The sequence below is a fragment of the Gadus morhua genome, chromosome 7 (assembly GCF_902167405.1).
Source record: "Gadus morhua chromosome 7, gadMor3.0, whole genome shotgun sequence".
Lineage (NCBI taxonomy): Eukaryota > Metazoa > Chordata > Actinopteri > Gadiformes > Gadidae > Gadus > Gadus morhua.
The window spans coordinates 6,550,112-6,575,739 of NC_044054.1; the positions used below are offsets into that span (position 1 = coordinate 6,550,112).

The 25,628-nt window shown below is 45.6% G+C and overlaps 1 protein-coding gene across 4 annotated transcripts; it reads left to right on the plus strand.

The window, feature by feature from the left end:
* Positions 1 to 25,574, plus strand: ccdc28a (coiled-coil domain containing 28A). 4 transcript variants are annotated; one of them, XM_030361357.1, is made up of 8 exons: positions 1 to 139; positions 389 to 571; positions 6,618 to 6,799; positions 7,120 to 7,167; positions 7,605 to 7,759; positions 16,572 to 16,701; positions 22,862 to 22,884; positions 23,652 to 25,574. In XM_030361357.1, exons 2-6 carry the CDS (start codon positions 420 to 422, stop codon positions 16,698 to 16,700), a joined length of 666 nt encoding a protein of 221 aa, XP_030217217.1. In that variant the 5' UTR covers positions 1 to 139; positions 389 to 419; the 3' UTR covers position 16,701; positions 22,862 to 22,884; positions 23,652 to 25,574. The 4 variants fall into 4 exon arrangements, with proteins under 4 accessions (XP_030217217.1, XP_030217219.1, XP_030217218.1 ...); XM_030361359.1 differs by lacking the exon at positions 16,572 to 16,701; XM_030361358.1 differs by lacking the exon at positions 7,120 to 7,167.
* The last annotated feature ends 54 nt before the right edge of the window (positions 25,575 to 25,628 follow it).

Consider the following 25,628-nt stretch of genomic DNA (forward strand, 5'->3'; position numbering starts at 1 on the left):
CTGAGTAACGTGACGTCCGTTGCTTCAAACCCAGGAAGTGTTTGTTACGTCAGAAATGTCTCCAAACTTCGTGCATCAGCACCTAAGCGGACAGCGTCACTTCTAAACCCGTCGTGGATCCTACCGCCAGCTGGGAACCGTGAGTAAACCGGACCTGACCGGGTGTTTAGTTCCGTTAAAACGGCAGCACGTTGACGTTATCGACGGTTAAGTGTTAGCCAAGAGGTTAGCCTAGGGGGCTAACGCGGCGGTCTTGCGCCTTGCGTGCGCTGCTTACGCTGCGTACTTGACGCGTTCGCGTCACCTACACAGACGATTCACGACCGCTTATAGTGTTGTTTTACTCTGTATTGAATATTGGAAATAATATCGATCTTCTCCGACGCAGGAGTCAGCCGTTGTGTTTGTAACATGAGGATATGGAGGAGCGGAAACTAAAGCGGAAAAGTCCCCGGCCCTCAGCCAATCCGGTGCCAGCTGTGGCAGTGGGGGGCGGGTCCGGGCGGAAGAACATCACGGGCGACGGCGCCGCTCACACGCAGACGGGGACGCAGAGGTCCAAGAGTCGGAGGTACTTTTCGCCCATGACCTTATTAGAATATGTAAACATCACTTATTTTTGACGGTTGTTACGATTGAATTGATTACATTTATTTCAGACATATCAATACAAATCAAACGTATCAAAAATGCTAAATTAAATAAAAAGCAAGACAAATCAACAAAAAAAAAAAAATGTTAAAATGATTTATAATATTATGTTGGTCAATATTAATGTCTATTTGAAGGAATTCAAACATCATGACACGCCCATGACCTATCAGGATATGTATGCTGTAGTTCTTTTTGAATGTTGTTAGTGTTGGTCAATATGAATGTCTGTTTGAGTGTGAACACCAGGGATGGACTGGCCCAAAAATTTGGGCCGGGACTTTGGGATGGAGAGGCCTTTTATGAGACCGCGGGAATAGCGCGTGTAGAATTTTGCCACGGTGTAAAATAATAAAAACTAGTCCTTATCCGTGGATATGTGCATTGCGACGGCATGTCAATGTTGGGATGTGCATGTGTTTAGAATATTGTGAAGATCACTGGGAAATATTTTATAAGCAATCTTGTCCATGTACAAAATATTAGAAATTGCATGTGCCTAGAAAGGTAAATCAAGGCTGAAAATGATCTAAATAGTGCAAGATACAATTATTTTAGTGGAAAAAAATTGTCAGACACATACACAGGGTTTGGGAGATGGGGGCGGGCCGGGGTTTGTTGTGCGTTGCTGTGGTTACTGGTGTTGAAGTGTTCCAATGGTTTATTAGCGGTGGTATCTAATAAATCGCTCTCTAATCAATACTTCCTTCACTGCCTCTTCCGTGGGCATTACAATATTATGAATTGTTCTCCGACGTCTCTGGTACTTCCATAATTAGTTCAAGTCATTTTTATATTGCCAAACATGCTCGCTGTTTCAGGCTCGGCCTGAAATCGTCCGGCCGTTTGGGAAATCTCCCGAACCTCCCGATGGCCAGTCCGCCCCTGGTGAACACGGTTCTATTTCATCCTTACTGACCGGTGCATTAAGCACTGGATTTATCCGTCTCGCGCATGCGCAGTTCGAGTACCTATACCAACAAAGTCACCTGTGACCCTCGTGACACTGGATTGGCTATATAGCCCGGTGTCGACAGAGGATCTGTTCCTTTTCATCTTCTCGCAAAAGACGCATGTAGTATCACTTGCGGATAGCGTATTCGCTTTATGAAAGGATGGCGCTCCAGACTGTGTGCAGCCTTGCTGCACACAGTCCTAAATTAGTTAGTAACCATAACTGATTTAATGAGCCATTCGCAGTTTTACTTTTCCAGCCGTGTGGACTTATACATGCATAGCTTAAACTTTGAGACAAGCATATGCTACTGGCGTCGGAGTAAACGGGTGAACTCGTCCTCCAGGGGCTGTTTGACTGTACAGCGCGGAAAGGGCTATTGCCGCTACATTTGGTGGGGCAGCTTGACGCTTCCCCCCACTGCAAAGCCGCTAAGTCTAGCTTCCTTTGTTCCCTAATAGAAGCAGCTCAGCTGTGTTCTAAGTTACCACATTTGTTTGGTAACACCTTTGTTTAAAAATAATAAAAGAAAAAAAAAGAAACGTTTTTCGTTCAGTCACTTACCGGTGAGGGCAGCGTTCTCGCGTCCTCTCCCTCTAACACTGCTGTGTATTTCTTTTCGGTCACTTACCGGTGAAGGCAGCGCTCTCGCGTCCTCAGCGCTCTTGCATTGAGTCATCTACGCAGGACCTGAGTGATGCGTCCCTACAGGCCTTTGCCCTCATGTCCAGGGAATTGGGCCGTGTTATGTCCACCCTGGTCCAGACCCGCCGCCAGGTTTGGTTGGCTCAGTCGTCCCTGACGGAGGCATGCAGGAAGGCCCTCAGAGCCGTGCCACTGGTACCGGGGGAGATGTTTGGATCAGCTGCCCTGGAGACGCTGGAGCGAGCTGCCCAAGCTAGGCAAACCAACCTGCAGCTGTCGGGTCTTCACAGGAGTGTGTCCACTCCTGGCAGGCCTAGAGTCCCCCCGGCTGCTTTTGCGCCCGCCCATCGCCCGAGAAGCCTCGCCGGTACCCCTCCAGAGCCGACAGAGGCCGGGGGGCCAGGCGCTAGGACCACGGGGCCGGTCGTCGGCTGTTTTTCCCAGCAGCAGTTACTGGGCTGCCTGTACTATAGACCCCTGGGTGGTTTCCACCTTAACCCGGGGGTACGAATTACAGTTCCGACACCGGCCCCAGGCCTTTGGCCGGGTCAAGATGACAGTCGTCGGTGATCCGACGAAGGCCGCAACTCTGGCTCCGGAGCTATCCGCCCTCCTGGCCAAGGGTGCGATCGAGCCAGTACAACCCGGGGGGTTCTACTTGGCGTACTTTCTGGTATCCAAGAAGGATGGCGAATTCCGGCCAATTCTAGATCTAAGGGGCCTGAACACTTTTTTAAAGGTTTTACCATTCCACATGCTTACCTCGGCAGACACCCTGAGGGTAGTTGCCAGGGGGGAGTGGTTCACGACTATAGACCTAAAGGACGCTCATTTTCATGTGCTGGTTGCGTCACACCACAGGCTGTTCCTGAGGTTTGCCTATCGGGGCCGGCATTTCCAGTTCAGGGTACTTCCCTTCGGGCTTTCCCTCTCCCGAGGGTTTTCACCAGGGTTGTGGCGGCAGCCCTCGCACCCCTGCAGACGCAGGGCATGAAGGTCCTGCCGTATCTGGACGACTGGCTGGTCTGTGCGCCGTCCAGGTCCCAGGTGGCCCAGGATACGGCCCGCCTGCTGTCGCCCGGCTGGGCTTGACGGTGACCCATTGAAGAGTTGCCTGGACCCTTCCCAACGGGTTACCTATCTGGGGTTGGTCCTAGACTTGGTCGCCATGAAGGCCTACCTTTTACCTCGGCGCGTGAACGACATCCTCCACCTCCTTCCCCTCTTCAGAGCCGGCAGGAGGCTACTTTTTATTCAGTTCCTTCAGCTTTTCGGCATGCTGGCAGTTTCTGCAGCTGTGGTGCCTCTGGGTTTTCTGTCCCTGCGCCCACTCCTAATGTGGCTGAACAGCCTGCACCTAGATGCCAAGTGGCACAGGCAGAGGAGGGTCAAGGTGACCCTGCATTGTTTTGTCTCTGTCTCTATGGAGAGAAAGAGAGAGAGCGTATCTGGCCGCAGGCGTGCCCATAGGCGCAATTTCGGTACGCCGGGAGTTGGTAATAATGGACGCCTGCCTCTCGGGATGGGGCGCAGTGTGGCAGGGCAGGACTGCGCAGGGACGGTGGTCTGGCGGAGACATTACACATCAATGTGCTAGAGCTCCGGGCTGTTCAGCTGGCACTGGCCAGCTTTCTGCCCCATTTGGCAGGCCGGCATGTCCTGGTCCGGTCGGACAACATGGCCACGGTTTCCATGGCCACGGTGGTGGAGTCGATGTGGGGCCTCTTCGGCAGGGCAGAGGTAGACCTCTTTGCCTCGGAGGAGTCGCCACATTGCCCCCTCTGGTTCCCCTGGGCAGAAGCGTCCAGCCCTTTAGGGCAGGACGCGCTGGCGCATGATTGGCCGGACTTGCCTCTCTATGCGTATCCACCATTGCCTCTGGTTCTACCGACCCTCCAGAGGGTCCTTTTGCAGGGCCACCGGCTCCTTCTGGTGGCCCCCTTTTGGCCGGGGAGGCTCTGGTATCCACTGCTGCTCAGGCTCTGCTGCAGCTTGCCATGGCGCCTCCCAGACAGGAGGGATCTCCTGTCACAGCTGGGGGGTCAGATCTGGCATCCCGACCCCAGTACAAAAACAGATGTTCTCCAACTGGTGTGCGGCTAGGGCCGTGGATCCAGTGCACTGCGCTGTGACCACCTTGCTGGAATTTCTGCAGTTCCTCCTGGATAGTGGCCGATCGCACCCTACCTTGAGGGTCTATGTCGCAGCCATCTCCTCCCTACACGATAGGGTTGACAGCGCCATGGTTGGATGCCACAGGTTAGTGTCCCTCTTTCTTAGAGGGGCTTTGAGGCTGCGTCCCCCTATAGCCATGAGGGCTCCAGCAGGGGACCTGCCGCTGGTGCAGGAAGCCTTGTCATCGCCTCACTTCGAGCCTCTGGGTCAAGGGGGGTTGAGGTGGCTGTCCATGAAGGCTGCCTTTTTACTCGCCATAACCTCTGCGAAGCGGGTCGGGGAGTTGCATGCCCTATCGGTGAATGAGCCGTGCATGAGGTGGAACTCTGATGGCTCAGGTGTCACTCTCTGGCCGAATGTTGCGTTCCTGCCAAAGGTGCTTCCCCGCAATCACCTTAACCAGCCCATCCAGTTAGCACGCTTTGACCCCCCATCTGAGGAGGGTGGGTCTGAGCTGCTGTGCCCGGTGCGGGTCCTTAGAGCTTATATTTCTGCTACCGCCAGTATTCGCCAGTCGGAGCAGCTTTTTGTTTGCCATAGTGGTCCTAACAGGGGTCGTGCTTTAACAAAGCAGAGGCTGTCCCACTGGATTGTGGAGACCATAACGCATGCCTACGGGACCAGTGGTCGCCCCCCACCATCCAGGGTGAGGTGTCACTCAACCAGGAGCGTCTCAACATCATGGGCTGCCCTGAGAGGGGTGCCCCTGAGGACCATCTCTCCCCATCCAATGGGCATGGTCCTGATGCCAAGCTCTGCTGTCTCCAGGCAGTAGGGCGAGTGCTTGGATTCTTCGTGACGTTGTTGGTATTGGCCATCCAGTGCTTAGTGCACCGCCTCTGGCGGTCAGTAAGGATGAAATAGAACGCTGAGTTACGTATGTAACTCCGGTTCTATGAATCCTGGATGTCCGCCAGAGTAACAGGTCACTCAGAAGTCTCGTGGTTCGCGAGAAGATTCTGGGAACAGATCCTCTTTCGACATTGGGCTATATAGCCCATCCGGGGTCACAGGTGTCTTTGTTGGTATAGGTACTTGAACTGCGCATGCGCGAGACGGATAAATCCAGTGCTTAATGCACCGGTCATTCAGGATTCATTGAACCAGAGTTGCATACGTCACTCTGCGTTAGATAGACAGATGTATACTTTATTGATCCGCAGGTGTAATTCAAAGTCGTATTAAAGAAAGCAAACAAATATAAAATATCCACGTGTATAATATAGACAATTAAAGATAATAAGTAAGATATCCACAAGAATGGCAAAGGAGATGTAGTAGCATGTACAACAGTGCAAGGATAAAGTCTAGAAAATCAGAAATCAAAAATTAAAAAGAGAATCATGTAAACCTATAATAATGTAATATTTGATGTTTATAAAATATTATAAACACATAAGAGATATTGAAAACATAGAGATAATATATAAGGTATAGCAATGCAAGACTAAAGTCTAGAAATCTGCATTAAAGGTTGGGTATGGGATTTGCGAAAGGCCAGCAGATTTTGAAAATACACAACTCAAATGGTCCTACCCCCTCTCCTTCAACGCTGACTCTGACTCCACCCATTCCAAGTACCTGGACGCGCAATCATGCACGAGCGCGAACACAGATGCGCGAGAGCGAGCCAGGCTAGGTAGGTTTTCGTTAAACAACATGGCAACATTAAAAAAAAAAACATGGGGATGGTGGCGTCTTGTCTGCCATGGAAATTGTCTTCTACTGCTAGGTCCAAATGTGGATTAACTAGTTCCAGTAGCTACCGCAGGATAACAACAAACAGGAGCTTGCTCTGGGTCACGAGTACTGCGGGGGAGGGGAGTGTAGTAAAACCGTTTGATTGACGTACTTACTGTCCAATGCAACTCGGTGGCTCTGGAAATCATTGGCTGGAGTTTTTCGAGCCCTGACCGTTCCACAGATGATTGACTTGTTTAATTTTCATGTCAGTACTTCTAACTCAGTGGCTGTAAGTGGGTTATGATAAGGATTTCAAGTAATTCTGCAAAAATGGCCCAAAAAGCGATTTCCATACCCAACCTTTAACTATTAATAATAAAAGAGAATAATGTCAACAAAGTTATAATATAAAAAGTATAGCAATGCAAGAAAAAAGTCTAGAAAACCACCATTGTTATAAGTGCGTCGTCTTTTCATTCCTTTTCTTAACTCTAATCCTGCGTCTCAGGGGCGTCAGGGACAAGTCCAAGTCCTTGCCGGCCTCGGGGGCCAAAGCCACCCCCACCCCGGGCCCCGGGGCCCCTATCATCCAGCACTCGTTCCTGACGGACGTGTCCGATGTCCAGGAGATGGAGAAAGGCCTTCTGGGTCTCCTCAACGACTTCCACTCTGGGAAGCTTCAAGCGTTTGGTAAGCTAATGAGTGATGGTTTTAAAAGTGATGCTTTTTTTAAACTATATGGATTTCATCCATTTAAAAGTGATGCTTTTTTAGCTGAGATTCGATTTTATTCATTTAAAAGGGATGCTTTTTTAAATTAGATTAGATTTTATTAATTTAAGTGATGCTATTTTTAAATTAGTCTAAATTTTCTTAATTAAAAAATGATGCTTCTTTAATAAGATTAGATTTTATTCATTTTAGAATGATGCAATTTTAGATTAGATTTTATGTACTTAAATTATGCTTTTTATAATAAGATTACATTTCATTCAACTTTATTTGTATAGCTGTTACTCGGAGTGATGGTTGTCTCAAAGGAAGTGAGCTGAACCACAGTGAGATGAACACAATACACATGAACACGTTTCAAGCAGTAATTTACACGCGCGCAGACAGACAAAAATACACATTCCTAATGTAAAAACCAGTAGCGTGCATTAATACCTTTTGCGGTAAAAGTTATTAAAGTAATTCCAAGGCAGCGTAAATTGTATTATATTAATTTATTTATTGTAGAAATCTCCTAAGCTTCCCTGGCTGTGGACATCAACCACTTGGGGTGAGCTGATTGGCCAACTGAACGTTGATTGGCGCCTGGTTGCCTGCGTCCGATTGGTTCCAGATTAACATCTCGTGACGAGACGAGATCCCGCGTGATTACAGATGGCTTTGCGAGAATCCCATCCGCAAGGTTACAGCGAGTTTGATGTCTCTCATCATCACTCGGCATCCTAACTTCTTCTTCTTCTCTCCTCCTCCTCCGGTCGCCTAGGCAACGAGTGCTCCATCGACCAGATGGAGCAGGTGCGTGAGATGCAGGAGAAGTTGGCGCGGCTGCACTTTGACCTCTACGGCGAAGTGGACGGGATGCCCGACGACCAGCGCAAGGCCGCCTGCGACAGCAACATGGACAAGCTGCTCAACAACGTGAGACTCACATTCACCCGTTCATACACGCATTCACCCGTTCACACACACATTCACCCATTAATACACACATTCACATACACATTCACCCGTTCATAAACATATTCACATTCCGTCAGCGGAGTCGACCACTCAGGGCGACAGCAACATTGACAAGCTGCTCAACAACGGGAGACTCTCACATTCACCCATTCATACATGCATTCATCCATTCATACTCGCATAAATCCATTCATACACACATTCATACACACATTCACCCGTTCTTACACACATTCACCTGTTCTTACACCCATTCACTCGTTCGTACACACATTCACCGGTTCATACACACATTCACCCGTTCACCCGTAATCGCATTAATGTAATAGTTAACTCGCGATTATTCGCTATTACCGTATTTTCCGCACTATAAGGCGCACCGGAGTATAAGCCGCAGCAGCTAAATTTAATGATGTGTACATAGATAAGCCGCACTGGACTATAAGCCGCGGGTGTTTTAATGTTTAATTACCATATGCAAGGTTTCGTACACAGAGGGGATTGTCGGGAAAGAGATGGCTGCTTGAGGAAGCTCCCATTTATTAACATTTCAACAAACAAGTTGCATATTTGCATAACGTATTCAAGTGTTACCATTTAGTGCAATAGTGGCTACAGAGCATATACTGTGCTGTGTAAACGGTACTGTATGGCATAGCGCATCAGACACACAAACTTTTCAACTTTCAAACTTAAACGGTGCGCTCCCAGCGCACATACCAGCAGTGGTTTTCAATCAGTGGTCCTTGAGGGAGTGCATAGGGGTTCCCCAGCAAAATGAGTTACCGTAATAGAGTCACAAACATTTAACCACTTAACTTTGGCTATTTTGGAAAAACCTTGAAAAAACAACTTTGAACATGTATCTACATTATAGCCTACAGTAACAAAAAACAAAGCTTACAGAGCTTGACGAGGCAATATCAATGGCTAAATTAAATGTGTTTTTTTTAAAAGTGCAAAATAAAGTGCCTGTAACACGACAGTAAGCGCGTAAGCCTAAAGTTGCAGCAACGAGGCTGCTTAAAATATACGGTAAGCAGCCTACCAGAAAAGTCATTAATCCTCGTCTTCATCTTTTAGGCTAAGGTGCAGTACACGGCTGTAACCAGAAAAGTCAAGTCATTAATCGTCATCTCCGTCTTCTTCCTGCGTACTAAAACCACCAAAGTCCTCATCTTCAGTGTCGGAAACGAACAGGCTCAGGCACTCTTCGTCAGCCACTCTCCTCTCTCCTTCGTTGTCGCTGTCAAAACCAACAAACTCCTCTTCGTCACTGTCAGAATCGAACAGCCTCTGAGGGGCCTCAGCTGTGGTGGCGTCCTCTTCATCACGCAGTAGTCCAGCCTTTTGGAACCTGTTAATGATCGTGGATGTTTTGACACTCCCCCACGCCATCAGGACCCACTCGTAAACTTGAGCGAAAGTTGCTTTTTGCATGCGACCAGTTTTGGTGAATGATTTATCACTTTGTGCCACTTTGAACGCACGATTGACACTGATGTCGAGTGGCTGCAGATCCTTCGTTGTGCCCCCAGGAATCACAGCTGGAGTCGAGTTTGTGCTCTTGGCTGCTTTCACATTATCCGTTATATGGGCCCTCATGCTCTCCTAAACGAGCAAAGCTTTTTTTTGGCGAAAGAATCCTCCAGTTCGCTTGACGTAGCACTCATTCAGCCACTCCTTCATCACGCTTTCCATCATCCACCCTTTCTTGTTGACTTTAAAGGAGATGCCGTTCGGGATCTTTTCTTTTGGCATTGTAATCCGCTTAAAAATCACCATTGGCGGAAGCTTTAATCCAGATGCTGTGCAACCAAGAACACAAGTGAATTCGTTCTCTCGTGGCCAGTGGTTCTCAACGTGATGGACGATTCACCTTTCTTGTTAACAGTCCTAGTGAGAGGCAGGTCAAACGTCAAAGGCTCTTCATCCATATTTATGATCTGGTCCGGTCCGATGGAATATTCCTCTATCTTTCTTTGTTTGAATTCGCCGAAGATTGTTATTTTTTCCTTGTAGTCGGGAGGGAGTTAGTGACACACAGTCGTCCGCGCCCTGATGGACAGTCCCTTTAGTCTCATAAATCTGAAACACCAGGATGGTCCACCTCTAAAATTTTCAATTTTCATTTAGGTGGCGACTGTTTTAGCTTTCAGTTGGATCTGCATGGTGGAAACACACGGGCCGTCTGCTCTCTGTGTGTTCACCCAATCTTCAAGAAAGTCTTCAAGTTCGGGCCATCTGCTTTTATTACCTCTGAAAGCTTTTTTTTTTTTTTACAGCCAGATTGACTGCCTTTAACTTAAAAGCTGCGTCATATGCATTTCTGCGTTTGTTTTCCATAATGAGGGTTTGTGCATGAAAACTTCCGTTGCACAAACTGTTTCGCTTTCGTAACATTTGTCTTGCTCTCGTACTCATTCTGTCTTTCGTAGCCTACCACTCTCGGTTCCATTTTTACTTTTGCGCACTACCTGAGGCTTTTCATGCCTCCAGCGTTTCCTGCTGGAGCCCACCACTTAAAGGTGGGGGGGCGCGGACCGGTCATAGAGCCCGTAGAGTTAAAGTCGGTGGAATGTAACCTGTAAAATCCATAGATTTAGGAGGTCCCCTAGTGGCCTAGTGGTTAGCTGTAAAAATCCATAGATTAGCCGCACCGTTATATAAGCCGCAGACTCGAAAAATGGGGAAAAAGGCGTGGCTTATAGTCGGAAAATTACGGTAATCGCAAATTCTTTTTCCATTCTAAATATCCCTTGATTTTCGTGCTGCTAGCCTTTTAGTGAGATCAGAGTGTTGAGAAGGACAGTAATAAAATATATTTTGTAAGATGGATAGAAGAAGAGAGACCCGCAGTGAATTCAACCCGGTCCACTTGACATCGTGTAGGTGCATGACAGTGGTAGGCCTACCGTATAACTTGAATAGCCCTGGCTTTTATTTGTTTCAATCACTGAACTTTCAAAACAAAACTCTTGCTCAGCAAAGATTGGAAATACTATATCATTTATTATATAAACCAGTATGAGTATTCCTACCGTACATAGGCCTATACACAATGCCACGCACGCACGCACGGTGGCGGCGGAGTGGTAATCGGGAGAGTCGGGAGAATTCCCGGTGGGCCGTTAACGTTTCGGGGCTGTCGGGCTGATCACTGCGGGATAACAATATTGCGTTAGAGCTGTGCAAGTAATACAATTTTGATCACGATTTTGATTCCTGGGTCAAACAATCTCCAAATTCATAAAATCGAGTTGAAACGATTCTTTTGGAATTTTCCGTTGTCTGAGTTTTTGTGTAAGAGATGCGCATGCGCAATTCAGTCCCTCCCCCTGAGCATTCAACGCGGCCCCCGCGAGCTGGGTGTGTGTGGTAATCTTATTCAGAAAACAGCGAGAGCGAGATGGCAGAGGGAGGACAGCCGTGTTTTACTAAAACAAGTTCTCTAATATGAAAACCCTTTGGATTCGAAGAAGCCGACGAGGCACAGGCCCACTTAATGTGCAAAATGTGCTACAATGTTATATCTGCTACCTTTGGAAACACGACAAAGTTGTTTAATCACCTAAGGCCCCGTCCACACTAACCTGGGTAAATCTACAAATGCATAAATATTTATCTGTTTAGCCCTTCCGTCCACACTAAAAAACTAAGAATTCTGACACTGATAACGATGTTTTTTCGAAATTGATCGCTGTGGTGGAGAAATGTGAAAACGCTGGTGTTACGAACCCTCATTTATCTTAAGTTGGTATTCGTTTTTGGCACCCCCTGCTGGGGCAGGTATTTCTGTTTCACCCTTTCTCCCTGTGGTCGCAGGCTAATGAGTGATTGCAGGCACCTGATACCTCCCTACTTAAGGAGATCCATCTGCTAGCACGCTCTCTCTCTTCCACCTCCTGAAACCTGAAGGATCGTGCAACCGGCTCATGGCTTCGCCACCGCCTTCCGTGGTTTCACCTTTATCATCCCCTGCGTTGGGATCCCTAGTCAAGCGTGCATTCACACACAGATACACATTCAAATAACTTCTGCCTACAAGCTAAAGTACAGAAGCTATAAGAAGATACCTTTTATTTTCCTCTATTTTATTTTTACAAAATAAATCAGTCAATGTGGTCCCTATTCCAACCACACGACATTTGACCGAGTCGAGGGCAACTACAGGCCAAAACTGTCACTCCGTTAACCAAGAGGATAATCTAATAAAGGATGAAGCCTGTTCAAACTAAACTCAAAATCAAATCCTCAAATCAACACTACGGTAATCTGTACAGAAACGCGGAGAACCATCAGGTTTACCTACGAGAAGGCAGGGAGAACTCCAGGCGCTAGTGCCTACCAGGATAAACCTACTCGGGTGTGTTATGTCACCTTCTGCGGTCCCCGTCAAAGAAGATAACACAACAGGTGACACTTTTGTAAGCGGAGGCTCTGGATTCAGGTCATCGGAGAGCGTCGCTCGAAGTACGCTTTGAGCATGTTCACGTGACACATCCGTGAGCTTTGACGGCGATCAGGGGTTTTGATGACGTAATCACGGTCAGATATTTTCTGCTCGGCTAGGTACGGACCACTAAAACGACACTGCAATGAGGAACCAGTGACAGGAAGCAATGCAAGCACCTTGTCTCCCGGCTTGAACACACGTTCTTTTGTTCTCCTATCGTACCACCGCTTCATTTTTCGTTGCGCACCTTGCAGGTGCTTCCTCGCCATTTCACGTTTCACGTGCAGTGAACAAACGCGATCGGATGTCACAAACGTGATGCAACACAGTTCGGGGGTTAGATTCGCTCAACCAAGCCTCTTTGAGCACAGGGATTGGATACAGTGGAGCAGGAGGAATCTTTTGATTTGGCTTGCCTATCAGCTGACAAATGTGGCATGTTTTACAAAAATGCCTCACTTCTTTCTTTAGTCCTGGCCAATAGAAATGCCGCAGGATCCGATCATAGGTTTTAGTGACACCTAAGTGTCCGGCAGCAGCATCATGGGCTACTCGTAGCATTTTCCCTCGATAAGCGGTAGGTGCAACGATTTGCAACACTCCCCACCAATCATCGAGGCTTCCATTTCCTCATTAGGACCCCTTCGCGAAAGAAGTAGCCTTGGGGCTGCAACACAAGATCAACGGTTGGGCAAGCTGAAGCTAACCGAGAAGTGAGGGTGTCATCCTCCTTTTGGGATTTAATTAACTCCGCCCTTGAGATTGGAATTTTAGCATTTTGAGTCCGCCAATGACTTTTCTCATTTCTGCCCACGGTAGGTGACACAGATTGGGATGTTTTAGCAACCGTTATTTGTGACGAGTTCGAATCGAATCTGCAAGAAAAGTACTCTGCAAATTATCAAAAACATTCGGCGCGCCCGTTTGTTTGGACATTGAACGTGTGACAGCGCAGGATGGGAAAACGTCCGGAAACCTTTTGCCGCATTTCGTCCTCCTCAGAGGACCGGGTCACAGCAACGACTTCGGGCGATTGATTCAACTTCCCCCAAATATCCCCACCAGCAATATCATTCCCGAGGAGGAAATCTATGCCTGCAACTGGTAAAGACGGCCGTACTCCCACTACGACGCAGTTGGAAATTAGCTCAGACTCAAGCTTGACTTTATGGAGGGGAATTGGAATAAAAGTCATTCCTATCCCACGTACCAAAACATTGCTCCCCAGACAACGGTAGTACTCCCTCTAGAATCATGGATTGGCTTGTGCCAGTGTCACGTAGAATTTTAACAGGTTTTAGGTTATCGCTGCCCGGAAGGGAAACGTAGCCCACGCGCACAAACGGCTTGTAGGCCTCCGACTCACCACACTCACTAACCTCACTCACACTGAGAATCAGTGGCGGCTTTCGTTCAATAGCAGCTAACGCTGCACTTTTAGCGTTCTTTCTCTTGAGGGTCAGACACTCGGTCACTAGGTGACCAGGTTTTCTGCAATAGTTGCACTTTCTGAAAGTTCTGAAAGCTATCCGTTCTGCATTGCTACTCTCCAGCGGCGAGTTCGGCCTGCTCACGGTCTCAACCCTCCGCGGCTTGTCACGCACTCTATGAGTAAGGTCATACTCGTCGGCCAGAACAGAGGCTTTCTCGAGAGTCGTAGCCCTCTGTTCGCTGACGTACATAGACAAGGCATCAGGGAGACAGTTTTTAAACTCTTCAATCAGGACGAGTTGACATAGCTGCGCATAATCTGCCACATTTTGCGCAGCACGACATCAAATAAACAGCTGCTCTTTCTCTCGAGCGAATTCTACATATGTCTGCCTCAGAGATGGAAATGAACTTTTTTGCCCACCAGACACTGTGGCAGGTAGATTTGAAAATCTACCAGCCACTCATCTTTTTTACCAGCCACTTTTTATACGCAATTTTTTTTTTAATATATATATATATATATATATATATGCGTACATTTTAAACAATATAATAGTAACAATAGATAAGAAAAGAGTTTTTCATACACATCATTTTTTCCATCAGAACAGATTTTTATTGTAATTAGGTGCTACCAAGGAACTGAGTTAGGAAGAATCATACTCGAAATAAACATTTGAAAACAGACCACGAAAAAACAAGAACAAGAAACAATGACTTAATAAGTGCAAGATGCATTGAAAAACATCAGAATACATTAAACTATATATATATATATATATATATATATATATATATATATATATACAGGTGCTGGTCATATTATTAGAATATCATGAAAAAGTTGATTTATTTCATTAATTCCATTTAGAAAGTCAAACCTGTAGAATGTATACATTCATTCCAAACAGACTGATACATTATAAGTGTTTTTTGCCAAAAAGAATATGATTATAGCTGACAACCAATGAAAACCCTAAATTCAACATCTCAGAAAATTAGAATATGGTGAAAAGGTCAGATATTGAAGACACCTGGTGCCACACTCTAATTAGCTAACTAACTCAAAACACCTGGAAAAGCCTTTAAATGGTCTCTCGTTTTGATTCTGTATGACACACAATCATGGGGAAGACTGCTGACTTGACAACTGTCCAAAAGATGACCATTGATACTTTAAAGAAGGAGGGCAAGACACAAAAGGTCATTGCCAAAGAGGTTGGATGTTCCCAGAGCTCTGTGTCCAAGCACATTAATAGAGAGGCGAAGGGAAGAAAAAGATGTGGTAGAAAAGAGTGTACAAGCAAGAGGGATAAACGCGCCCTGGAGAGGATTGTCGAACAAAACCGATTCAAAAATGTGGGGGAGATCCACAAAGAGTGGACTGTAGCTGGAGTCAGTGCTTCAAGAAGCACCACACACCGACGTATGCAAGATATGGGCTTCAGCTGTCGCATTCCTCGTGTAAAGCCACTCTTGAATAAGAGACAACGTCAAAAGCGTCTCGCCTGGGCTCAAGACAAAAAGGACTGGACTGCTGCTGAGTGGTCCAAAGTTATGTTTTCAGATGAAAGTAAATTTTGTATCTCCTTTGGAAATCAAGGTCCCAGAGTCTGGAGGAAGACAGGAGAGGCACAGAATCCACGTTGCCTGAAGTCCAGTGTAAAATTTCCACAGTCAGTAATGGTCTGGGGTGCCATGTCATCTGCTGCTGTTGGTCCACTGTGTTTCCTGAGGTCCAGGGTCAATGCAGCAGTCTACCAGGAAGTTTTAGAACACTTTATGCTGCCTGCCGCGGACCAACTTTATGGAGGTGACGATTTCATTTTCCAACATGACTTGGCACCTGCACACAGTGCCAAATCTACCAGTACCTGGTTTAAGGACCATGGTATCCCTCTTCTTGATTGGCCTGCAAACTCACCTGACCTTAACCCCATAGAAAACCTATGGGGTATTGTGAAGCGGAAGATGCGAGATGCCAGACCCAACAATGCTGAAGAGCTGAAGGCCACTATTAAAGCAACCTGGGCTCTCATAACACCTGAGGAGTGCAACAGACTGGTCGACTCCATGCCACGCCGTATTGCTGCAGCAATTCAGGCAAAAGGAGCTGCAACTAAGTATTGATTGCCATACATGCTGAAACTTTCCATGTTCATACTTTTCAGTTGGCCCACATTTCTAAAAAATCATTTTTTGTACTAGTCGTAACTAATATTCTAATTTTCTGAGATACTGAATTTGGGATTTTCAGTAATTGTCAGTACTAATCATCCAAATTAAAAGAAATAAACATTTCAAATATATCACTCTGTGTGTAATGAATTGATATAATATGTAAGTTTCACGTTCTGAATATAATTACTGAAATAAATCAACTTTTTCATGATATTCTAATAATTTGACCAGCACCTGTATGTATATATATATATATATATATATATATATATATATATATATATATATATATATGAACTCTCTCCCAAAAAACCCTGACAGTCACTCATCAGAATCTGATTCTGAGGTATCAGAGGCACACTCCTCAGTTTTCTTCTTCCCCTCCATGAAGTCTGGTCTTCTAGACCGGATGCTGTCCTGGTGCCACAGCTGAACAGCAGGGTTGGGGTCAAAGTCTTCTATAGAAGGGCTAGAGAGCTGGACGACCAGTAGGTCACAGAGGGTTGTGGTTGATAGCCGAGACCTCCAGTCACTCTTGACCAGTTTCATCTGGCTGAAGCCTCTTTCACAGTCTGCTGTGGATGCTGGCAGGGTAAGAATCAGATCAACCAGGCTCAGGATGTCAGGGCACTGGGGTCTCAAAAGCCTATTTATCCCTGGCCAGGTCCTCATGTGCAGACTTTCTCCTGTTTCATACAGGCGGGTCTTCAGCATGGTCCACTGGTCTTGGATTTGGTCAACAGCAACCCCAGAGGATGTGAGCACGTCTTTAAAGGTTACAGTCAAAACCTCCACTTCAGATTCACCAAATTCTGGAGACACGGATAGGGTAAAAATACAGAATACTAATTACATGAAGTTATTTGATTTCCAGAATTCTAAAGAAATGTTATTTTGTGATTGCAAACTTCATACCGTCAGAATATTGTACATCAGGCCAACTGTTTAGATCCGCCAACTTCGTAGCTTGGAGCAGGCTTGGGGTCATGTCAGAGAATCTGGTTTGGAGACTCTGGCACAGTTCATCCAGCAGCTTTGACTTCGCCCTGATAACACGGACTGCACTGGGGTCATCACTTGAATGCTGGTCCATGTAGCCCTTCAGCTTTGGGCCAGGCCTATGGTACATAGATAATATTGTTCAATATATTCACTAACACAGATATAGATTAATTTTCAGTTATTTATTTATTGTTACTTACCGGGTTTTATATTTGGTGAGGATTGTCTGGGTGGTGGACAGACAGCTGTAGACTTCAGCTACTGTGACAGTTGATGCTTGAACTGCCTTGGAGAGGCCACTGAGGTGTGTCAGGCAGTCATGCATGAAGTTGCAGAACATGAGAACTGCTGAGTCCCGGCAGTTTCTTAAGTAGCCACTTGCTTTATTCTTAAGCACTGCTCTCACGCCTTCAGCATCTGATGATTTAACCTATAATGCAAGATAAGTGACGTCAAACAGAAAACGTTTAGATCACTGGTCCAGATTCTCTAGAAAATAAGTTAGTATTAGTCATTATACTTCTGGATTTCTGGATGCATTGCAGATAGCTGACCTAATGTACTGTTCTACACTCTGATTTAGCCTACCTCTTATAAGTGACTGGTCAGTCCTTCGTAGCCTCTCAGCAACTGGTCCACAGCGCTGAGAAGGTGGGACCTGGTTCCACCAACCCTGGTGGGTATGAGGGGATGCTGGCCAATCGCCAAAAAACAGCGCTTTAGGTTTGCCCTGTTCTGTGCACCTTTCCTGTATAATGTATCCAGGCCAGACAGCAGATCTTCAAGATGTCTGTCTAGATTGCAACCATTGATCGCATCCTTGAATGACAATTCAAGGCGGTGGGCCATGCAGTGAATGCCAAGGACATGGTTCTTGGTGCCCCTCAGCCTGCTCACTACAACTTTACGTGCCCCAGTCATGACAGAAGCACCTTCTGTGGCACAGGCCACCAGCTTGGACTGCCACTCCTCGCTGACTGTCTTCATGATGGTGTCTATGGCTTGAGCTATGCTCTCTCCATCCGCCTTCTCCACATCCTGCATGCCAACAAAGTGGACCTCCACCTTGCCATGCCTACAGATTCTTAAATATAGAATCTCTTGTTCCAGGACAGCTGAGTCAGTTGACCCATCAGACAGGACGGCAACGTACTGTGTCTCTGACAACTTGCTTTGGAGGGCCCCTCTCTGAACTGCAGCTATGTGTTTTATAAACACCCTGGCCTGTTTTCTGTTGACATAGGTCTTTCCGATGTTGATTCCCTTTCTCTCGTCTAGCATAGGAAAATATAATGGAAAGGAATAATGAACAATACTATTTGATTAGTTCAAATGACGGAGAATAAGTAAAATACAGTTATCTAAGATAATGAACACATCAGCACACACACTTGACATCCGTTTTGAGCAGACCAAACAAGTGAGCAGAGCTCTAAGGTTACCCAACATGCTAGTTTTTCGACAGCAACAAACTATTGCATTAGGCCTAACAGAAAATAAAAAATTAACTTACGTGCAGTGCCATTCGAAGTCTTGAAATGGCCTTCCCTTTTTGGCAATTGCGTGTGCATTTCAAAATAGTAGAGCCTTCTATCAAGCTGGGCTGTTTTGAGGCTAACGAGCGTCCTCATCGCTGTCGTGGTTTCGGGCGCTGATATTCCCTTGGCGATTTTCATAACGTGAAGGTGACTTTTTGAAGACTCGTGGCCCTTCACGGCTTCCAATTTTAGATTTTGTGTCCCACTCACAAAACTATTAGACCTGTGGCCATCCGAGGCATGTTTGCGACAGAGAGCACAGAACATTGTCTGGCTCGTCCCGTCAAACACCAGCCAGTCACGGTGTGGCCCACTGTCCGATGTTCGCCATCTCATTAAAAGAACGCTTATTTTTGGGGATGACAGGCGTATTATCATCTGCCACCTGTACCTGGCCTACACTCCCCTCAGCTGTTCTTTTTCCTCCGGTGAGGAAACGCAACATTGCTTTCGCTAGTAATTATTTCTTTAGATGATAATAAGCCTAGCATACTATACGGAATGTTGATACCGGCGTTTTATCTCTATGGTTACCGGTCTATTATCCCGGATGTTGACAGTCGCAGTTCAGCAAAAGAGGCGTAGAAGAAGGGGGCTGGATGTTGACAGTAATGGTTGTGGAACTTTGCAGCGCCGTATGACGAATGTATTAAATATGCAAATTTGATCAGACCTGACTGGAAAGTTTTACCCGACACAGTGGCGGGTGAGGTAATACAATTCACCCGCCACCATACAAATCCACCCGCAAATGGCGTGTGTTAATTTCCATCCCTGGTCTGCTTATCCGTTTTACGGTAGCGTCTGAACCGCAACCTATACGCTTCAGGCACAAGCTCATATGCCTGCAGAATGGCACCCTTTACTCCACCATAATCTGCGCTCTGTTCAACCGATAGGGATGACTATACATGCTGGGCCCTTCCTACCAACACACACTGTAGAAGGAGTGGCCAAGCGAATTCGGGCCATGATAGAAAGGTAGCAACGCGCTCAAAGTGGACGAAATATCGGTCTACATCCTTCTCGTTGAACGGAGGGACCAGTTTAATATGTCTCGCAACATCGAATGACTGGTGCATCGGAATCCCGATGCCTTCCTTCCTAGCAGCAAACTGCAACTTTGCAATCTCCAGCTGAGAAACAAGCTCTTCCTCACAAACTCTGACCCTTAACTCCTCCCTACGGAATTCTAACTCCCCCAGATCTCTACGAAGCTGTAGCTCCTGTATTTTTGGGTCATTACCTGGCGTCTCACGACCGGGAGATATCCTAGGTTTTAGAGTTGGAGGACGACCCCTACCGGCTCCATTAGGCGGTGCATCGGCATCATCGGACTCCTCCCCCGGACCAGGAGGGTGTTCGGGCTCAGAAATGATATCTTCCTCCACCAGACCGTCGATTAAGGCACTCAATATTATATACTTCCTACGCTTCGCATCATACGAGAGTGGAACACCATAATGTGTAGCCAATTCAATCAGCTGATCCTTTGTAAACGCCGATAGTAGCGTCGCATCGGGTTTATCAATGAACTCTTTTACCGCTGCCATTGTCCCTGTTGTTTACTTTAATTACCCCAGCAGATAACGATTGTAAAAACTACATAAATAATAAATATGCTCTCTCGGAGTGTGCCTTACACGACACGCTGGAAATCAGAACAATTTCGTTGAACGTAGCCCTGAGCTACGTGTTTAAGCAAAGCTTAACAAGGTGGCGTTTTAACCACAGGGAAAGTGTACCGCAATCAAGCTATGATCAAAAGCCTGCAGCAGCGCACAAACAAATCACTGCAACGCGAATGCAGCCAAGTCGTTACCCAAAGGCAACGTACAAACCCCTTAACAAGGTGCTACCAAAGGCAAGCACGAAAATGTTTTCATTCAAAAACGAAGCGCAAAAAGTCAAGAGTAAACGGTGACGTCACACAAGCAACACAGAACGCGGAGTGCCCAGAACAGTGCAATTAACCGGATCCGCAGAGTTCCCTCCTCCCTGAACTGAAAACTGTTTCCCTGTCTTGTCTTCTGGCCGTACCGAGCTCGAGGTATTCAAGTACCCCCTCCTCGGATATTGCCCGAAAAAAAACAAAAAAAACAGACGTCTACCTACAGGAACTCCACGTACCCGGGGTTACACTTACAATCATGATCCCAACGCAGGGGATGATAAAGGTGAAACCACGGAGGGCGGTGGCGAAGCCAGGAGCCGATTGCACGATCCTTCAGGTTTCAGGAGGTGGAAAAGAGAGCGTGCTAGATGGATCTCCTTAAGTAGGGAGGTATCAGGTGCCTGCAATCACTCGTTAGCCTGCGACCACAGGGAGAAAGGTTGAAACAGAAATACCTGCCCCAGCAGGGGGCGCCAAAAGCGAATACCAACTTAAGATAAATGAGGGTTCGTAACAGCTGGGTGTGGACAGGGTAGACGGAGGCTTTCAGAAACGATGACGTTCGGTTGCCATGACACTGTGCCATGACGCTGCCACAAGCTTGCGCTCGAGACCGAGACGCTCATCAAAAAATGGCAGGTGAAATGCAAATGATGATCTCTCTGTACAATGTACTAATTTCTCACCAGAAACAACTCGACATATTGGCTCAAATATATTCCTGGCTCCCATGCTGGAGTCGAGCGCTGTACTTGATGTTCTTAAGTGATGGTAAAAAAACGAAAGACGGCAGTTCAAACCGTACTTTTCCGTTTCAAGACCGGGTCGAAAACGATTAACCAGCTGATCAACTGTCAATATCAGCTGATCGCGCACCTGTAATCTAAACAGAGAGGCGTGGCGGAGTTGCGTAACCATGATAACAACGGTTTATCAAAATAATATCAGTGTGGAACGTGGATGCAAAACATTCCGAAAACGATAGTGTGGACGGAGATCGTTTTCATTGTGGATGTGCGCTTTTACATTTACCTGGGTTAGTTTGGACAGGGCCTGAGACGCAATCACAAAGTCGCTTACGACGAATTGGCAAAGTAACAAGACCACAACCCCGACGACAGCAGGACAGCTTGTCGATTACAACCGATGGTTCTGTCTTATTTAATTTTCTAGTATGTTTTAAAGAAATTACAGAACAGCTGGATACATATTTATTTGTACATTATTTTCAATTTGAACATTTTCTATTTTTTATTTAAAGTTTGTGTACTGTGACATTTAAGTATTTTGAAAACTCAGTTACCGTGTTTTTTTTTTTAAAACGCTGAATAAATGCATTTTATTTTCAAACTCAAAAAGAATCGTTTGAAGAATCGTGATTTCATTCTTGACCAAAAAAATTGTGATTGTAATTTTTTCCAAAAAGCAGCCCTATATTGCATTTATAAAAATTCCTCGCAGCGCCATCCGGCAGCCTGAGCTGTGCACCCGCAACCTCTCACTCACTCAACAGACGCAACACTCACAAACTGTCAACATCGCAACCAAGTCGATTTTGTCTAGAGGGGAGTAACTGAGCAGCCCTTCCCGAAGTGGTACAGCCCAGGTGGGCCTTGAACCGCGGTTGGTCAGAAAGACGTAACAGCTAATGACAACATTGAACTCTCGTGCAGGCTTGAACAGAGTGACACACGAACACACACACACTTTTAAGGAGTTTTTCGTGTTGCGTGCTTGTTGTTTTGATTCTGCTGTAGCTAGATCCGGTATGGTGTTGTAGTTTTTCTAACGTGACTAGTTGGTGCTAGACAGCAGGTAAAAAAACAACAATGTTTGCCAAGCCAAAAGAGCTTTAATCGCGCGAATAAAAAAATGAACGCCGTGAAAATTTGTTTAAACTGACTCACTAATATATATATATATAGATATAGATCTATATCTATATCTATATCTATAGATATAGATATATATAAATAAATAAAGGGTGATGAGACAGAGGTCCGTTCAGAATAAAAGTCACTCTAAATCGCAAAAAATATTATAAGGCAACCTTCAAGCGGGTCGGTTCAAACGAGTGTCCGTGGTAATGCTAGTAAAAAAAAAAAAAAAAACTTGACACTGAGCTAGGAGTACTCTGGGATCCAACCAGCAACCTTCCGTCAGGGTGAGGTGCCTTGCTCAGTGACACCTCGACCTCCTAAGCTTAATCCTCGTGAATTTCTACTCGTAAATACTTTAATACTTTATACTTTAACTTCTGTAAACTTACTACGTAACCTCAGACTCTCCCCCCGTTCCATATGTTTCTATTGTATGCAAATTTCCTCCAATTTATGCGTGTGTATATTGTCTTTCTGTGTGTGATTAACAGAAAATAATATTAATAGTGCTAATGTTCCGTCAATTATTGTGGTTATTTGAAATTGGATAACAAAGTCAAAATGTTCTTAATTCGCTTTGACCCACGGGAACGAATAAATGAATAATTGGTTATTGTGACCCATCCCTTTATAATTATTCATTTTTAAAGATTATTTTGTTTTTTTCTTCCACAGCTGGAGGAGCTGAGCTCATCAATGTATCCTTTTGAACCTGATTTGCTGACGGTCGCCCAGGGGGTGGTGTTAGAGGGATCCTAGGAGGGGATTGGCTGACGGTAACCCAGGGGGTGGTTGTTAGAGGGGCACGTTGAATGGGGATTGGCTGACGGTCACCGGGCGGCGGGTGTTAGAGGGACACGTTGGAGTGGGATTGGCTGACAGTCACCTTGTGGTGGGTGTTAGTGGGACTCGTCGGAGGGGATCGGCTGACAGTCACCCGGGGGCGGGTGTTAGAGGGACACGTCGTAAGGGATTGTCTGATGGCCGCCCAGGGGCGGGTCCAAGAGGGACACGTTGAATGGGGATTGGCTGGGGGACATGTCTTATTGTACGTTCACACCAAAAGCTGTAAAAGATGCAAAATCGCAGAAAAGCTCAAAACACAACGCTGTCCAAAATATTTATATCGATCTTATCGCTCATCACGTGAACCATTTGAAAGATCTATCTTGCTCCTCAATACATTCCGATTGGTTAGTCGGGTTAGTGTCCTTTACAGCTAAATCGCTGATAGCTATTTGCATAAAGTTGAGCTGTTTTCAACTATTATTACAGCTTTAAAGCTATCATTCAAGCTTTTTATCGCTCCTATCGCTCATGTCTAATAGAAAGTCAATCGGCGTTTATTGCTCGTAACGCTTTATATCTTTTGGTGTGGAAGTACAGTTAGAGGGACACGTTGAATGGGGATTGGTTGTAACGCGTTGAGAGATGATCCGCGGTCTTCCTTGACTCTCTGCTCCAGTCAGAAGCTGAACCTGGCCGACTCCCAGGAGATCCCCCGGACAGCCAGCATCTGACCTCCTCTTCCTCCTTCTCTCTCTCTCGCGCTCTCTATCTCAGTGCGGAGGGGCCCGTGTCGGAGCGTGTCAACACTATCTGGTTCACTATTATCATGATCATTGATTATCACAGATCGACCAGCATTCTGAGCAGTGCACCAGCAGTCAATGGATTAACAAATGATTTGAATGATTGAATTGTTGATTCCCACTCTGCCCCCTCTCCCCCTCTCATCACTTCTCGTTCCCACTAAGTGTTGGCTCGGTCAGCTTCGGTTCGCTGGTCTCAAGTGTTTATCAAAGGGTGTACAGTTCTACTAGGGACTCCTCTTAAGGTCAGAGGTCAATCTCAACTGCCACATTTTGTATTGTACACCGAAAGGTTTATGGGTAAGGGGGTGGGGTAAATCCTCGAAACATATTGTATCATATAATATATCTTTAGCTCCGGTCACTTTAGACGATGTCATTGTCTCACTCTCGAGTCAGCGTTGAAAAAAGAAACGCGATCCCGAATGACTTTTGCAGTAAGCAGTCTCAGTTCGTCGGGTATGTAAGTTTTTAGTCTCCTTATCGGGGGCACCATGGAGAACTGTGCTTCACTCAGCAGAACCTGAAATTCCAGCCAGCTAACAAACAAAAAAATGTGTTTAGCGGAAATGTAGTCCTCTCTATCCTGTTCTGAGTCCGTCTAAAATGAGACGATGGGATTAGATCTTAAGATTTATGGATTCCTAGATCTTTAGATTTATTGATTTCTAGATCTCAAAATGTCTGGGTATCTATATCTCTAGATTGCTTGGTCTCTAGATTTATTGATTTCAATATCTATATCTCTTATAATAAATCTAAGATTTCTTGCTCTCTAGATTTCTAGATCTCTACATCTGTGTCTCTAGATTTCTGGATTTCTAGATCTCTAGATTTGTTATAAGCGCTAGGGTCAATGAATGATGAAGAATGATTTTCTTTGTGTGGGACCCCAAATTGCAAAATTGCTATTTATTCTGACTAAGATCAAAAACTTTTCTTGATTTCTAGATCTCTAGATTTTTGGGACCCTATATTTCTAGATTTCTGGGTCCCTAGATCTCTATATTTCAGGGTCTCTAGATTTATAGATCTCTAGATTTCTGGGTCTCTGGAAACAGGGTCTCTTGTGAACCGAGTTTGAAAGTGGAATTACATTCAGGCTACGCGAGATCGACCGAAGTGGTTTTTGTAAGAGATGTTTGACATTTCAACTTTGACCTTCTCTTACCTGAAACGGCTGCAGCCTTTACCTTGGGCCGCGGGTTGGACTCCACACGACAAATCTAAAATCGTAGCTTTGATTGTAGAATTTGATTCGCAGTAAAACACGTTTACCCCAAAAACACTTACGTGTAAATGTGTTCCGGGCTGAATGAACGATAATGAATGTTTTGTTTTTGTGTGTGACCCCCGAATTGCAAAATCTCTTTTGATCTGACTAACATCAAAAACAGTATTGTTTGTTGTTTTCGTTCATATTTGCACATATCTGCTCATATTTGTGAACAAACCATGCCTTACCTTACTTTACTAATCATATGATCGCCTTGTTCTGAATTCGTAGGTTTTATTGGTTGAATTTAATATATTTTAGTCGAGGCTGAAGATGCAATGGTTGTTTGCTGCTTGTATCGAAAAGGAAAAAAGATTTATATTTTTTGTGTGTGTGCGTCTCGAGTTACTTATTATTGTAAAAACAACAGTTTCTTGATTTCGCTTGGACATCTACGGTAATAAAAAAATGACTATTGAAATCCTACACTATGCTATTGTTTCACCTTTTTATGACAAATGTACTTATTGTAAGTCGCATTGGATAAAAGCGTCTGATAAATTACCTGAATGTGAATGTACCTCAGTCGGCTCTCACTGTTGTTTTTGAACCCCTTTTTTGGCTCAGTCTCATT